Genomic DNA, 17832 nt, shown 5'->3' with positions numbered 1-17832 from the left:
TTTTTGTCTTACTCACATGAAATCAGTTATATTTTTCCTACACAATTGAGTTAATCTGTGGAACAGTGGTTACTCTGCCAGTTATTCAAGGTTGTTTGGAACCGCTAAAGGGCACGCCACGAGAGAGTGTATGGCCCCGGCAGGTAGGGCCAGGTTGGCAACGCTGCCTAGAGTAAATACTAACTGGCTCCACCTCACTCCTACTGTTCTCTACCATTCACAAAGTTTATTCCTGCCTGCTTTCAGTCCAGGAATCAGCAGGGGATGCTGTGTGCACAGAAACAATCTGGTACAGAGCAATTTCATGTTAAGAGGTTAAAGATAGCTCTGAGGCGACAGGGGAAATGAGGGCCCAAATACCGCAGGGCAGAGTTTGAGAGGTGAAATAATGTGAAATAGGAATAAAATGAAGTGAAAAGAAAGGATAGGAGGAGGATAGAGGAAAGGCAGATAATCTCATCTCATTAGAAATCTAAGTATGAAGTAGACGCTTTGAATAATTGCTGCTAATTAGCATTATGACAATTATAGCTGACTGGCTTGAATGTTGGCAGACTAAACTTTCTCTGTGCAAGTGAGTTCAAGTATATCAACCAGGTTTCAAAAGCTGCAACTCTGAAGAAAGCACTTTTCTGCTCAAATGTTTGGGTAGAGTTTTCACCCAATTCTCTTTTACTTAAGTTGTAATTACTTGGTATTTGATATTAGGGCTCTCTCAAAGTATTTGCTGCCCCTATCCATATAAAAACAACCAACCAAACAACCGTCTTCTTTGCATCCAAATCCTGCCTAAAAACCATTTCTGCTATGTCAGTTATGATAAATTAACGTTTTTAAAAGCTTAAAATAACTGAATTATTCTACCTTTAATCAAGATGTGGATTCGCCTTACTGTGCAACCTTAATATTTTATCCCCTGACCGCTCTCTTTCCTTATTTTTGTTTATTACCTTGGCTGGCTTATTTGGTTTTGTCTTGGTACAATGTTTTTGGTTTTGTGTAGCAACTAAAATAATTTTGTTTATTAAACAAATAAATATATCTGTTATAATGTATTCAAATGTATTTTATTCAAAGGACAAGAAGTAATGGGCTTAATCTGCAGCAAGGGAGATTTAGGTTAGATACTAAGAAAAACTTCTAACTATAAGGGTATTTAAACTCTGGCTTCCAAGGGAGGCTGTGGAATCCCCATCAGTGGAGGTTTTTAAGAACAGGTTGACAAACACCTGTCAGGGATAATCTACGTTTCTTGGTCCTGCCTCAGTGCAGGGTGCTGGACTTGATGGCCTCTTGAGGTCCCTTCCAGCTCCACATTTCTATGAGTCTATGAAAATTATCTAATCTGTATTTAAATATTTGTGTCAAAACTTCAAAACAACTTGGTAAATGAACTATACAGAAAAGCATTTGCCTTTGTTAGTTTTAAAATACACAACTTTTCAGTTTCTTCAAATGTCATCTTGTTCTCTTATGGGACAAGATGATTTGTATGGCCATTTATAATAAATCATTAGAATTTGACAACAATCTCTCATCAATTCATATTTTCCATGTTACATTTTAAAAACTTCTAGTACATCAAAATCTCTCAGATCACACAGGCCAAAAGTCATCATGTTCTTCTGAATAGGTTCAATTTAATTTAATTTAATTTTTTAAAATAACAGTTGACAGTTCAAGAAATTTACCTTGAGTATAAGCGTAGTCATCTGATCCAGAACTGGAACTCCTCTGGTATTTATGGATTCCTTTTTCTCCTCCAGATCCTGGTATTACTGAAATGGGCTGAATAGGTTCTGGTGCTGCAGAACGCTCCTCTTGGTCCACTAAATTTAAAAGATTCTCAGTCTGCGCTCGACCTACTGTGATTTTAAATACTGTTGAGTTTGGCTGAGATACCATTACCCGGGGAGACTGTGTTAGTGCACCTGTAGGTCCAGTTGGTTGTGTGTAGGTAATATATAATGGATTAACATTAAATGGTGGTTTTGGTTGACCTGACATACCTCTTGAAGGAGAGCCTGAAGATGGAGTAGTGGCTGCATACAGCGGGTGCTGGTTTCGTTGAGATGGCTGATTATTTATTGGTGAAGGACTTCTATTCATTGCAGTCCCAGGTCTTTGTGGTGGCTCAACTGTAATTTCTATCTTGTTCATAGAACCTTTGGATAAGCTAGGTCCATAAGGGAGATAAGATACTGAGTGACCACCCTGTTTTTGATAACTTTGGGGCGCTTGTTGATATGCATGGGGTGGAAGAGTTGAAGGACTAGGAGGCATAAACACATGTGAACTCTGATGACCTAATTGGGTAGGCTGTACCTGATGCTGAGGAGAGCCAAAAGGAGAAGGACACTGAGATGCAGGTGGTGATTGATAAGCTGGCTGAGGGATCTGGGGCTGTTTAGGAGAATACTGTGAAGGTTGGTAGTTCTGTTGATGTGGATAAACAGGTAGCGGGCGTGGAGTATAATGTGGAACTGGGCCTTGTGGAGAAGAGTGCCACTGTGCATTCTGAGGAGTCTGTCGTCCTGAAGAACTTTGAGACGTCTGCCTAATATATATAGAACCAGGAGTCCCATAAAGATTGCTTGGAATCTGTGGAAGAATTTGTAAAGCTCTGGGTACTGTTTGTCCAGAGGGGAGGTTTTGCGATAATGTAACAGTAATAGGATTTGTACTGTACCGAGGTATGTGCATATATGTAGGAGGATGAGGGCCTTGCATAGCAGATGTGTTCATTCCTGGTGGCATGGAAGATGGCTGTTGAGCTGGTTGCGGAGGAGGAGTAGCTGCATTTCTATTCTGGTCATTCATGAAAAATGGATTGTAATTAGAAGAAGCTGCCACAACAGCTGGAGCAGAGTGTGGTTCTTGAACTAAGCATATCAGCTGTTTACCTGCTGTGCATTGTGGCTCAATATGTCCATCGCTTGAGCTATGTACCAGTGTACGACCACCGTTAAGTTGAGCTCCTTCCCCTGCATGGTAGCTGGTATGGGGATGAATACCCAGGTTAATGTGCAAAAGGCGATTCCTGTTCATTCTGCTGTCATCAGGGCTATGGTACTCCATATATAAGTATTTGCTGCTCTCCTGCGCAAGGACTCGACAACATGCTTCAAGGTTGTTGTTGTTCTAGAAGAAAGAATTGACACCAATTATCTTCAAATTACATTAGTAACGCCAATCAGTATATTCAACTGAAGCTCCAATTAAGCCTAGCTTGAACGCATTTTAGGGATAACACTTCACAGTAGCCAGCATACCTATGACTCCTGAAATAAATTAAAGATAATCCCTGTTAGATCGTGCTATATAAGAAGTATGTGGCTCATGTTACTTACAGTGAAATCTTATGATAACATTAGCTACTGAGTGACCCACATAAAATGTAGCAAGTCCAAGTTAGGGGAAATAGAATTTGGTAATGGTTATAGCTTTGGCATTCATTCCTGACAAGTTTCTGTTTCTTTAGAAAAGGATGTATGTATATTTAACACTATTTCAAATGAGAAAATACTACACATTAGAACTATTTCACAGTCTGAAACTCTGAAGTGTTCAAAACAACATTTCAAAGTGGTTTAGCATATTCCAGCCATCCAATCTCCATGGTTACTGAATTTGCAATCTAAATACTCATCTTGTTTAACTTTGGTTTGCTCTTCCCATTAGCTGCAATTTAAAAGAAACCCCAGCGTTAAAAATTTTATTGTAAAAGTGTGTTCATAGTTCAAATGTATTCTGTCTAACCTTCCTTGCAACAGGCCTCCCCTGATTTCTGTCCTTTATCCCTTAGCCTAATCCACTTCAATTTACTCTTTTGATCACCTTCCTCTTTCTAGAAAATAGTTTCAACGTAGCAGACAGCCACAAATACTCACCAGGACTGAGATGTTCAATACTTCCAAGTCTCTGTATATTGTATTTTCTAAACAGAGTTTAAAAACTACTTACAAATAGTCTGAAAATGGTGCATATTGAATATTTTACTATCAGTAATGCAGACTGAAATCTGTCCTTTGTGAAGAGTGTTTTTTAAAAGATAAACTACCAATATTCTCTATCAAATTTAAAAAATGAAATCTGAAACATTTTGCCCAAATTATTAACTCTTACTGGTTTGGCTATCAAGTAAACTAGAAAAAAAGCCTTTAAATACAATTAAGGATGCTAAAACAGTACACTTACCTATGACATAGTTTAGAAAACCCAAGCACTTAAAAGCAAGGAAAAGTTAAAAATACAATAAATCCTACATTGGCCAACTGATAAATATATAATTTAGAATCTTTAAAATGTTTAGAAATTAATAGCCATTTTCCAGTACTGCTTATATTCTGACATTGCATCTTCAACTATTACATTTTCTTTAAAATAAATAAAAAAGCATGCTGAAAAAGCTTGTGCAGCCCTCAGAGGAATGAAGAATCCAAACCCCTTCAAATTTCAGGAGGGGTATAGTTTGGACTGCACACCTTGGACCTGAATCTAAGCAAAGTTTTGGTTCTGAGTCAAAAACAAAAGGGGCTTTTTTCCCCACTTTAGTTATGGCCAAAGTGTTATGACAACAGCTGTTCTAATGATATCTTGGCCCAAGATAATAGGAAACACATTAGAAAGTCACTCAAGATTGTAATGGATTGTGGAAATGTTGTGATTGCTACTATTTTTCACAGAAATCTTAGATTTTTTCCCGCGTTTTTAGAACAAAATCCAAACAAAAGCTGTGATTCAGCCTCAAATCCAAACGCTAATCTAATCTGTACCTTTAGTCACATTTGACTATTTCTGACCATATACATTTTACAAAATTGATCCCAAGATGGGTATTTTCTACAGCATACCATAGATCTCAATAGGTCAAAAATAAAATAGTTATCAGGCACAAGTAAATGTATAGATTCATCAAGTTCTCCTCTGCCACTGATGCTACTTTTTTGAATGACTCCAGCACTGAGGAATCAATGCTAATTAGTAAGGTGTTTCACTTGTTTGATTAAGCGCCATCACTGTAGTCTCTTTATGATGCTTACTGTCTATATATATATATTATATATATCGTATCAATAGACTTATGAGTTACAATTAGCTCTCCTACTTAGGTGATCTGCGAATGGTCTAGGCAAAGTCATCTTTATTCTAGCACTATATTTTGGATGACCTCAATAACCAGAATAAGAAGGATGTACAGCATATTCTCAGCTAAAGACCTACTTCTCTCTCATCTTTGGCCCTGTGAAGTCCAGCCCAGTTCACATCTTTGGCTCTGACACATCGCACCATGCACCATTCTTCTAACACCAATTTCCACATCTGTATTTTGCTGGATAACAGAGCTGTCGTAAGTGGCAGGTAGTACAGAATTAAAGCAGGGTCCCCGAGTTCCAGCCCCATAATTAGAGAGGGCACCAATGCAACCGAGAGCAGTATCAGACACCAGAGAGCACAGGCAATTGCTGCCAGCCACCCACCTACTACCTAAGCAGAACGCAGTGAAGAGTCCATGGCGCCCTCAGGTCACATAACATGACAGACACGAGGGGGAAAGATGGCAGCTAGGAGATGTCCCATGGAACACACTATCATCTGTCTAGAAAGACCCCAAATTTTTGGTGTATCTGAGACATATATAGTTTTAAATATTTGGAATATGTGGTGTGATGACAGGTCAGCCAATGACTATTGGTTCGTTTGCCTTTTTAATTCACATATTGCATAGCCTTGGGCCAGGTCTACATTACGGACTTATGCTGGCACAACTATGTTGGTCAGGGCTGTGAAGAGGTGTGATCCCTGACTGATACAGCTGTGTAGGCAGAAGTCCCAGGTGTAGGCATAGTTACATCAGCTGTGTTTTTACTGGCATGACTTATTTCAATCATACAGAGTGGTTTTGCTATATTGGTACAAAGAGCAGCTTTGCTAGTATACCTGCAACTATACCTACAGTGCTTTGCATACAGATATTCCCGTACTGGTAAAATGCTCCTTGTGTGGACATGGAAACCTTTTATATACTTCAAAGACTATAAAATAAAATGTTGGAACACGGTATGTTAAAAAGAACCTTGTATTCAGATGTCCAGAAAGTGTCTGGATACTGTACTTCAGAGACACAGGGGTCCTTTAGCTTTGACAAGTTACAGACATCGGATAGTTCAACATGGTTCATCCAAGTAATCTACTTACCAGTACAGAAGAAAGGACTACGTCAGAGTAAACAGAAAATTCTGTATTACAAGAATATCCTGCACTTCTTATCTGAAAGCAGTTCAGAGCTATGATGGGTGGAGATACTGTATGCAGAGATTTCAGCAGTAATGAAATTGCTGGAGCACTTCTACAGTTAAGTTGTGTCCCCATTTTGCTGCCTCCTTTTAATGGCGCTGCTTGGGGAAAAGACTGCAATTTGACTTGGCAAAAGGGAAGTACGAAAGCCATTCTGACCAGCCAGGCAGCAGATAAAAAGGGGAAACTCCAAAGGAAAAGGTTTAGCCTACTACACAGAACCCAATCCTCCTCTTGACGAAAAAAGGAGGGGATGTTCAGGTAAAGTTACTTCAGATATGCCTTCAGCAGTAACTACCCCACCTGCTACTCTCCTTGCCCCTATATACTGTCCTAGGTCAGGCAGTTGGGGGTGAAGAGCAGGGAGAAACAGGTGAGTGGAGGCACTGCTGCCAAGGAAAGCAGCAGCGATATCAAAGCCATCATCTTTGGCTCTCACTAGCACGGAAGTCCCCAAACTGTGGGACGCATCCCCCAAGAATGTTCGGAGGGGTGCAGCGGGGCCCGAGCCAGCCCTCACGGGGGGAGGGAGTGCCACCCACTCCTGTTCCGGTCCCAGCTCTGCTCCGACCCTGCCCCCAGCCTCGGCTCGGTTGCAACAGGTAAGGGTAGCAAGTCCGTCTCATCCAAGTGGGAGCAGTCAATATGAGGTGTGCTCCTTTTTGTTATTTTTAATAGGATTTTTGACAGTAGAGCCAATGGGAAAAGGCATACAGAAGGTCCTTGTCCCACGGAAGGACAGCATCGCCCAGGGAGTGCTTCCCCATCCCTGCTCTATGTATTGTGGACATTTCTTGTTCAGGCAAGTGGTGAACAGGTCTGTGGCCAGTGTCCCCCACTGCTTGAAAAGGTCATGAAGTACTGCTGGGTACCATTCATGAACGTGTGGAAGTTGCGACTGAGATGGTCTGCTATTGAGTTTTGTGTTCCCGGAAGGTAGGCACTAATAGTGTGACATTGTGGGAAATGCACCAGTTCCATAGCTTTAGTGCTTCTGCACTGTTTCGTTGTAGTAAACTCTCGTGAGAAGGGTCCTTGAAGGGTGTTGGGGCAGGGGAGGTAAAGTTGGATGGAGTACCCATTGTGAATGGATTTCCATTCGTCTGATGTTATACGTTCCCAGGTGCTGCGGAACATGGCAAGGTGGTAGTCAAACGGGCGGGGTAGGTTGGTCAGCGGCAGCGGTTAAGGGGAGTGGTCTGTTGACACCTCGACCAACACGTCAAAACTGATGTTTTGAGGTGGCTGGTTGTGCTGTGGAAGGCTGTGGGCCTGATGGTTTGCACCTGAAGAATCTAGATTTCTTTCTCTGAGGTTTGTAGAAGCTTTGAGTTGGGTATTGGGAGGTATGGAATTTATGTTGAGGCTGCAGACTAAATTTTCTCTTTTGTCCATGCATATAGATCCCTAAATGACCGGAGAGTAGCGTTGGAATCTTTAAGGGTGTGCAGCAACGCGTCAAACTTTTCAGCAAACAACTTGGTGCCTTCAAAGGGAAGGTCTTCAATGGCCATCTGCACCTCTTTAGGGAATCCAGAGAGGCGTAACCACAATGCATGTCACACAACCACTACAGTGAAGATGGACTGGGCCACTGTATCAGCTATATCGAGGGCTGACCAGAGCATTGTTTTGGCTAATAGTTGCCCTTCCTGGATGATAGTTCAGAACTGGTCACACTTTGCTCTAGGATCTGATCAATAAAGGTGCTGAGCTTCGAATAATTAACAGATATATTTTGCCATTAATGCTTGATAATTTGCATTTGAAATTGCAATGTGGCAGAGGAGTAGGCCTTTCTCCTGAAGAGGTAAAGGCTTTTCCAATCCCTATCATAGGGGATAGATCTCATTTGGTGCTGGCAACCCCGGGAGTTTACTGCATTCACAACGATGGAGTTGGGGGCAGGGCAGGAAAAAAGGGATTCCGTCTCCCTAGCTGAGACATAATGATTTTTATCAGCCCATTTACACGTAGGCATTACTGATGCTGCAGTTTGCCATATAGTTTTTGTGGGGTCCAGGAGAGCCTCATTGATGTGGAGGACTATTCTGGAGGACGAGGAAGAGTAGGATGTCAAGAAGTTTGTGCTGAGTATCTTTTACCTCTCCCAGGTGTATCTGCAGTGTGTCTGCTACACTTTTGCCAAGTCCTGGAAAAGCTGGAAATCATTGGCTAAGCATAGTGGCAGGGGCATGATTGCCTCATCTGGAGAGGAGGAAGAGATGTTGGTTCTCAATGCAACCTCCTCTTTGAATCTGCCCTCTTCTTCCTCCGCAATCTCCTCTAGAGGTTCAGTGGCTGAAGGAGAACATCTCAGGGGCTCACAGATGTAGCTGGAAGCCCAAGAAGCGTATGATTGATATGATGCCCATGGATCCCAGTAGGGCTATTGGAGCAGTGGGATAGAGCCCAGTGGTGCCCATGATTGGCTGTACCATGGTGTGGTGGAGCAGGCTGATGGTATGCCTGAGGAGTCCCTTGATAACAGGCTTCATAGAGAGTATGGAAGGAGTGGTGACTAGAAAGTAGGGGTGCCTGGCAAGGTACCAGAGAAGACTTGATACCGAAGCTCCAGTGCCAAGAAGGGGAGACTCTGGTATATCAGATACACTGAGCTCTCTTGAGTGCCGGAACTCCTGCAGTCGGGGATCTCACCAGTGCTGGATGGCTCACGGTTGACGGTGCCTATGCCCATCAGGTCTTTAGGCGCATCAACGATACTTGCCGCTCTAGACCATCGTGAGCTATGGGTACCGTGCTTGGATTGCCTCGGTGCCAACAGTACTGATGATACCGAGCATGACAGAGATCTTTTATGGCTAGCTCAGGGCTCACTCTGGGGACTCACAGCAATCTCTTTAGATGTCTTACGAGAGGGGTCCATGGCTGATTTCTTCAACCCTTAGTCCCTGGATGTTGAGGGCTGCAGAGAAGACTCATGCCTTCTGGGTGACTCCTGGCATGGATCCAAAGATGACTAGAGGGCTGCCTCCATCAGAATTATCTTCTGTTTCAATTCCCTGTCCTTTCGAGACCTGGGGTTAAATTGTTGACAGAGACCACAATTCTGCAGAATGTGGCCTTTCCTGAGGCAGCGTACGCATCAAGAATATTCATCTGCCACAGGGATGGCCTCCTTGCAAGAAGAGGCACTTCTTGAAGCCTGGTGAGCTGGGCATACCCTGTTGGGGGAAGAGATCCCAGACGAAAAAGGGGGGAAAATTAAAAGTTTTTCTTTAAGAGAAAATAAGGAAAAACTACAATTAAGACTGAAAAAGACTAACTAGCTACTAAAAATGTTAAAGAAAAGGAAGACGTTAACGATCTCAAACGGACTGCTGATGGCTCCGACTCTAGCCAAAGGCAGCTGAGAAGGAACTGAGGGGGGTTTAGCCCGCACATACTGGTTAGCCTTATGGTGGGGCACAAAGGGAGACAGCGCATGTGCAGGCCTAACTGACACTGATACTAAATATCAGACGTTAGTCTGGATCTGTAAAAAGCGACAAAGAGTCCTGTGGCCATGCGTCTGACAAAGTGGGTATTCACCCACGAAAGCTTATGCTCCAATACGTCTGTTAGTCTATAAGGTGCCACAGGACTCTGTCACTGATACCAAAGTTTTCCAATCAGCAGCACAGGGATACAAGCACACCTACAGTGAAGCACCCCTAGGGACACTACTCGAAGACGAACGATTGTTTCTTTAAGAAACATAGCAAGGGCCTTACTGCTCATAAAAAGTTTGGTCTTGTGAAAAATCCAGTAACCCCCAGTTTAAATTCAGGTATGAGGGCAACACTGTCTACACTGAATGGCAGAGGAGAAAAAAGGAGTTTTCCACTCTCACATCCTGAGATGACAGAAACTTGCTCAGCCACAGGGAATACCTACTTTCTTGTACAAAAATATATATATAGAAAGTAAACTGAGAAAGTTTGCTGTTCTCCAAGTGCCTGTTGTGACGAGTTAGATCACAGAAACCCCCTTGAAAACTGCCAACTGATGTGCCAAGACTACTTCTGCCCCTGTTTTCCCTGCCAGCCTGGGAATCCAGCAACCTGTCTTGCTGAGCCAGACACGCCAGTCTGCTCCAACACAGACCCAGAGTCTGAACCATGTGCCCCAAAGCTGCAGACTTAACTGAAAGCAACTTGAGAGAAGTATTCCTGTCTTTAACACTCAGATGCTCAACTCCCAATAGGGTCTAAACCCCAAATAAATCCGTTTTACCCTTTATAAAGCTTATACAGGGTAAACTCATAAATTGTTCGCCCTCTATAACACCGATAGAGAGATATGCACAGCTGTTTGTGTCGTCCCCCCCCCAGGTATTAATACATTACTCTGGGTTAGTTAATAAGTAAAAAGTGATTTTATTAAATACAGAAAGTAGGATTTAAGTGGTTCCAAGTAGTAACAGACAGAACAAAGTGAATTACCAACTAAAATAAAATAGAACACACAAGTCTATGTCTAAGGCCTGGTCTACACTAGGCTTTTATGTCGAATTTAGCGCCGTTACATCGAATTAACCCTGCACCCGTCCACACCACGAAGCTATTTAGTTCGACATAGAGCTCTCTTAAATTCGACTTCTGTACTCCTCCCCAACGAGAGGAGTAGCGCTAAATTCGAAATGGCCATATCGAATTAGGCTAGGTGTGGATGGAAATCGACGCTAATAGCTCCGGGAGCTATCCCACAGTGCACCACTCTGTTGACGCTCTGGACAGCAGTCCGAGCTCGGATGCTCTGACCAGCCACACAGGAAAAGCCCCGGGAAAATTTGAATTCCTTTTCCTGTCTGGGCAGTTTGAATCTCATTTCCTGTTTGGACATCGTGGCGAGCTGAGCAGCACTGGCAACGATGCAGAGCTCTCCAGCAGAGATGGCCATGCAATCTCAGAATAGAAAGAGGGCCCCAGCATGGACTGATCGGGAAGTCTTGGATCTCATCGCTGTGTGGGGCGATGAGTCCGTGCTTTATGAGCTGCGCTCCAAAAGAAGGAATGCAAAGATCTACGAGAAGATCTCGAAAGCCATGGCAGAGAGAGGATACAGCCGGGATGCAACGCAGTGCCGCGTGAAAATCAAGGAGCTGAGACAAGGCTACCAAAAAACCAAAGAGGCAAACGGACGCTCCGGATCCCAGCCCCACACATCCCGTTTCTACGAGGCACTGCATTCCATCCTAGGTGCGGCCGCCACCACTACCCCACCACTGACCGTGGACTCTGAGGATGGGATATTGTCCGCGGCCGGTTCCTCGTCGGAAATGTTAGCGGACGGGGAAGATGAGGAAGGAGATGAGGAGGACGAGGCAGTCGACAGCGCTTGCAACGCTGATTTCCCCGACAGCCAGGAGCTCTTCATCACCCTTACCGAGATCCCCTACCAACCGTCCCCATCCGTTACCCCGGACACAGACTCAGGGGAAGGATCAAGCAGTAAGTGCTTTAAACATCTAAACATTTATTTGTAACAGAACTGGAATCTTTATAATATCAACAATTGGTTTTTCATGATTTCTTTGCCTTAGGCGCTTAACTATTTAGTCCCAACTATGTAAAAAAAATCTAACAATGTCCGGATTTTCATGATTTTGCTGCCCAAGACGCTCCACTCTGTAGTCCCTTCCAGTACAGCTACACCAAAATCCGGTCTATATGTCCGGGAATTGACACGAAATCCTCATGGGAGATCTCTACGTAGCTCTCCTGGAGGTAATGTTCAAGCCTGTGCATCAGGTTCCTTGGCAGGGCGATCTTATTAGGTCCACCATGGTACGACACGTTTCCACGCCAGGACTCTATCAAGTACTCTGGGATCATTGCACGGCAGAGCATGGCGGCATACGGCCCTGGTTTCTGCATGCTCTCCCTAAGCATCCGTTCCCTGTCGCTCTCCGAGATCCTCATCAGGGTGATGTCGCTCATGACGCCCTGCTTTGAATTAGGGAGGGGAATGTTAGTATTGGGACTGCTTTACAATCACGTGGTGGAGGCGGGAGAGGGGCAGCATACAGGGATCTTTCCCTGGGACAGCCGCGAGGGGGTGGGACAGGGGCAGAGCTCATGCTTCCCTGATTGCTGCCAGCAGAGACTGGCATTGCTTTCAATGCGAAAGGAGCCCAGTGCTTCTATTAAAGTTTTAAGCAGCCACAAGTCTACGGCTTACCATGTTTGCCTGCTATACAAGTTCAGGTGTCCTGCCCCGCTTCTCAGATCGCAACTGCAAGACCCCAGGCACTGAAGGCGAGGGCCGAAAATTCGACCTTGTCCTGAGTGCGCATGTGAGAGGTGCAGTGCATGGTCTTGTTCACAAAGAAAGACTATGTTCTTTGTTCACAACTTCATTTATCTGTCTCAGGAATTCACTCCCTTTTTCCCATTCCCACAGACACATCTGCGACTGTCTCCCAACCCAGCCTGGCATCACACTCCCAGAGGCTAGCGCAGATTAGGCGGAGGAAGAAGAAGACGCGTGAGGACATGTTCTCAGAACTAATCGACTGCTCCAGAGCCCAGGCAGCCCAGCAGACACAGTGGAGGGAGAACTTGTCCCAAATGCACCGAGCAATCATGGAACGGGAGGAGAGGTGGCGTCAGGAAGACCAGCAGGCGACTCAAACGCTGCTTGGACTAATGAGGGAGCAAACGGACACGCTCCGGCGCCTTGTGGATGTTCTGCAAGACCGGAGGCAGGAGGACAGAGCCCCGCTGCAGTCTATCTCTAACCGCCCTCCCCCGCCAACAAGTCCCACACCCCCCTCACCCAAAGTCCAAAGAAGGAGGGGCGGCAAGGGCCGTTAAAACTTTCAGTCAACCCCTGCAGACAGCTCTAGCACTAGAAGGCTCTCATTCCCCAAAATTTGAAAAGTCCTTTCCTACCCACCTCACACAAGCCCCCGTCCAAGTTTCCCCCTCCCCCGTTTCATGTGTGGTTCATAATAAAATATTCGTTTCTGTTAATTACTGTTTCCATGATTTTCTTTTGGAGGAGACTCTGTCTGAAGGGGGGGAAGGTGCTTGGTAATTGGACAGGACAGTCACCTTTAGCAGGGTACAGAGGCGGGGGCAGGCCCAGCATCAGGACACATACACAGTGCAGTCACCAGTTGCCCTGGTCAGTCTGGGAGGTGGTTTTCATGTTCGGGGGGGGGGGGGGGGGGTTGATCTGTGACTTTGTGGCGGGGGAGGGCAGTTAGAGATCTTATGCCGCGGTCCTTATCCTGGATCACAGAGCCACGCAGCAGGGGATCTGTAACCCTCCTCCCCCTGCCAGAAAGTCACATAGCCGACACATACACGCAGTCCCGCCCAGGAGTGCTGGCAGGCTCCGCAGAAACAACCAGTCCACCACTGCGGAGCCTGTCATTCCTGGAGTTTAGAAGCATCATTTGCATCAGAACACTAAACCCGCCCCCCGCCACAGTCTGCGTCCCCGGTTTAAAACATTCCCGCGAAAACAGTAATAAAGACAACGGTGTTCATTAACAAAACAGAACAGATTTTATTTTTTGGAAAGGTGGTGAAGGGGGTATGTAACTTGGAAGGATAGTCAACATTAACTGGGTAAAGAAACGGGGGCAGGTTCAGCTTCTGTGTCCACAAACTTAACAGTCACTGGTTACCCTGCTCAGTCTGGAACCTAGCTTTCAAAGCCTCCCAGATGCACAGCGCGTCCCGCTGGGATCTTCTAATCGCCCGGCTGTCTGGCTGGGCGTAATCAGCAGCCAGGCTTTTTTATATTATATTTTATTTTTATTTTAATGGAGATATCCCATCTCCTAGAACTGGAAGGGACCTTGAAAGGTCATCGAGTCCAGCCCCCTGCCTTCACTAGCAGGACCAAGTACTGATTTTGTCCCAGATCCCTAAGTGCCCCCCTCAAGGATTGAACTCACAACCCTGGGTTTAGCAGGCCAATGCTCAAACCACTGAGCTATCCCTCCCCCAGGCTATTTGCCTCAACCTCCCACCCCGCCATAAAGGTCTCCCCCTTGCTCTCACACAGATTGTGGAGCACACAGCAAGCTGCTATAACAATGGGGATATTGGTTTCGCTGAGATCACAGCGAGTCAGTAAGCTTCTCCATCTCCCCTTGAGACGGCCAAAAGCACACTCCACCACCATTCTGCACTTGCTCAGCCGGTAGTTGAAGAGTTCTTTTTCTGAGTCCAGGGCGCCAGTATAGGGCTTCATGAGCCAGGGCATTAGCGGGTAGGCTGGGTCCCCGAGGATCACTGTAGGCATCTCCACATCCCCAAGACTTATTTTGTGGTCCGGGAAGTAAATACCTTCCTGCAGCCGTCTAAACAGACCAGAGTTCCTGAACACGCGAGCGTCATGAACCTTGCCCGGCCATCCGACGTTGATGTTTGTAAAACGTCCCCTGTGGTCCACCAGTGCTTGCAGCACCATTGAAAAGTAGCCCTTTCTGTTTATGTACTGGCTGGCCTGGTGGTCCGGTCCCAGGATAGGGATGCGAGTCCCATCTATAGCCCCACCGCAGTTTGGGAATCCCATCGTGGCGAAGCCATCTATGATGACCTCCACGTTTCCCAGGGTCACTACCTTTGAGAGCAGTACCTTGACGATTGCCTTGGCTACTTGCATGACAACAACCCCCACGGTAGATTTGCCCACACCAAAGTGGTTCGCGACTGACCGGTAGCTGTCCGGCGTTGCAAGCTTCCAGAGGGCTATGGCCACTCGCTTCTGGACAGTCAGGGCTGCTCGCATCCGGATGTCCTTGCGCTTCAGGGCAGGGGACAGCAACTCACAAAGTTCGAGGAAAGTCCCCTTCCGCATGCGAAAGTTTCGCAGCCACTGGGATTCATCCCAGACCTGAAGCACTATGCAGTCCCACCAGTCCGTGCTTGTTTCCAGGGCCCAGAATCGCCGTTCCACAATATCCACAAGACCCATTGCCACCGTGATGTCCTGGGCGCTGGGTCTCATGGTTTCTGACAGCTCTGTGCTACTCTCCGACTTCAGGCCCTCACGGCGGTGCCATAGCCTCCTCTCCTGATTTCTCTGCATCTGCCTCAGGGAAAGGTGTATGATAAGCTGCGAGGCGTTGAGAACGGCCACAACTGCAGCGATGGTCGCAGCGGGATCCATGCTCGCACTGCTGTGGCGTCCGCGCTGTCACTGATCAGAAAAGTGCGCGAACTGATTTCCCGCCGGCGCTTTCAGGGAGGGAGGGAGGGCGGGAGTGACGGACGGATGACGACAGGTACCCAAAAGCACCCTCGACACATTTTTTTACCCAGAAGGCATTTGGGGCTCGACCCAGAATTCCAATGGGCAGCGGGGACTGCGGGAACTGTGGGATAGCTGCCCACAGTGCACCGCTTCCAATGTCGACGCTTGCCCCGTTAGTGTGGACTCACAAAGTCGAATTACTGTCCTTAGTGTGGACACACACGTTCGACTTTGTAATATCGATTCCACATATTCGATTTAAGTGAAATCGAACTACTCTCGTAGTGTAGACATACCCTAAGAAACTGAATACAAATAAAACCTCACCAGTTCCAGTAAGCTTCCTTTTACAGACTAGTCTCCTGCTAGTCTGAGTCGAGCAATCACTCACACCCCCTGTAGTTACTGTCCTTTGTTCCAGTTTCTTTCAGGTATCCTTGGGGTGAAGAGGCTCTCTCTTTAGCCAGCTGAAGACAAAATGGAGGGTTTTCCCAGGGGTTTAAATAGACTCTCTCTTGTGGGTGAAGACCCCCTCCTCTCTCTCATGCAAAGTCCACCTCCAAGATGGAGTTTTGGAGTCACATGGGCAAGCCACATGTCCATGCATGACTCAGTTTTTACCAGCCAAGCGACATTCCTGTGAAAGCTCAGATGTGGATTGGCATCTTCAAATTCATTGCTGGCTTAAGTGGTTTTTGATTGGGCACTTAATTTGCACTTTTCTCAAGAAGCTGACCAAATGCTCTACTAGGCTAGTTAAAATCAAGCAAGTATGCAGCCAATATTCCTAACTGCAAGTACAAAAATGATACATGCATACAAATAGGATTAATGGATTCAGTAGATCATAACTTTACAGAGATGTGTTACATGGCCTATGTAGCATAAAACATATTCTAGTTATGTCATATATACATTCGTAAGCATATTCCATAAAGCCTTATGGGGGGCACCGTCACACCTGTTATCCTTTAGGAAACTTAAAAAAACCCAGAAGACAACTGTGAAATTGAATTGATTTCTAACTCTTCTATTACAAGGGGGTTCTTTTTATGCTACAAGGATAAATGTATGGTAACTGTTACTATGCTATTGTATTCTGCTGCAGCGTACCTGGAGCATGCACTGAGACAGCACCCCTTCTGGAATCTCAGGGAAACGTTGCCGGAGGTCATGGAGTACCTGCACATCAAGTTGCTGACTGCCCTGCGCCATGCCAGACTGATGTTGTTCTGGGATTCTCAAGAATGGAAGTCAATAAGTCTTCCAGTGGATATGATCTTCTGATGCTTCAGGCATTTTCTATTAAGAAAAACAGACAACAATGATCATATTTATTAAATACATCCTAATTCATCCAAAGTAAAAGTGAAGCTAACTTCCTTCTCCCTCGACCAAATGAAGTTTGTGTATAGATGACCTGAACTGTTTTCTAGATTCACAGATTGAAAGGGGCGTGGAATAAACACAGGAGTTGAGTCATGAATTTCTAATCCCAGATGTGCATTAGACTCCCTCTCTGACTTCAGTCTGCCTCAGTTCCTCAGTTGATAAAAATGGGATTAATATTAATTTACTTCTCAAAGACATTTTGAATAGTTAAAAGTTTGTGGTGTTTGAGGATATGACATACTATACAAGGGTTCATTCATTATTTTAGTAATAGAGCTATGTTCTAACAGTGAGAGTAAAAGTCTAGGTGGTGCAATTACCAGTAGTATTTTAAATTATGTATTTTAGCTAATAATTAGATCTCCCCAACTCCCACAGTGCACAAACACCACCACTTTTAAATATATACCACTAACTAAAATTAGACAGCAACTGCGGACATCAGATAACAGATTTTGCAGCTCAGGTCTACAACTTTCTAACACAGTATCTGTTTAGACACTTCAGTAGTTCAGGCATAATATGTACCCTACCTTAAAACTGCTCAAAATACAGAGCAATGTTCTCTGGATTTAATCTCGTTCCTTCCCATATCATCCACTAATTAGAAAATTAGAAAGAAAAAAAAATACAGCCACCATTGTTGTGACATATACAGGAAAATTCTTGCTGACTCAAGCAATTAGCCAACATCCAATCTTGCACACCAGGAAACAAAGCCATGTCTGCTTCTATTTCATTATATTAAAATAAAAAATATATTTTCAAAATAGAAATAGGTACAGACAGTAGGAAAAGAATATTTTCAAGCCTTCAAGACGTGAGCATCCATTCAAGATACCATCGGGGAAAGAAGAGTGACCAAGTGATTTTAGGATTACAGTAAGTATTTATCGTGGGTATTCATAAAACATTTATCACCTTCAT

The 17832-nt window shown here is 44.9% G+C and overlaps 1 protein-coding gene across 1 annotated transcript in view; it reads right to left on the bottom strand.

Annotated features, from left to right (window-relative positions):
- The window catches only part of TAB3 (TGF-beta activated kinase 1 (MAP3K7) binding protein 3), a 31659-nt gene extending 14849 nt beyond the window's left edge, over positions 1-16810 (bottom strand). Inside the window, exons 1-2 of the mRNA XM_065413565.1 lie at positions 16627-16810; positions 1692-3141 (exon numbers count right to left, since the gene is read on the bottom strand). Coding sequence (XP_065269637.1) covers positions 1692-3141; positions 16627-16728 — 1552 coding nt within the window. The 5' untranslated portion in view covers positions 16729-16810. The remainder of the gene's footprint in view (positions 1-1691; positions 3142-16626) is intronic.
- Between the last annotated feature and the right edge of the window lie 1022 nt (positions 16811-17832).

Source organism: Emys orbicularis, chromosome 1 (genome assembly GCF_028017835.1).
Source record: "Emys orbicularis isolate rEmyOrb1 chromosome 1, rEmyOrb1.hap1, whole genome shotgun sequence".
NCBI classification, from domain to species: Eukaryota; Metazoa; Chordata; order Testudines; family Emydidae; genus Emys; species Emys orbicularis.
This window is presented reverse-complemented; position numbering and strand designations above follow the sequence as displayed.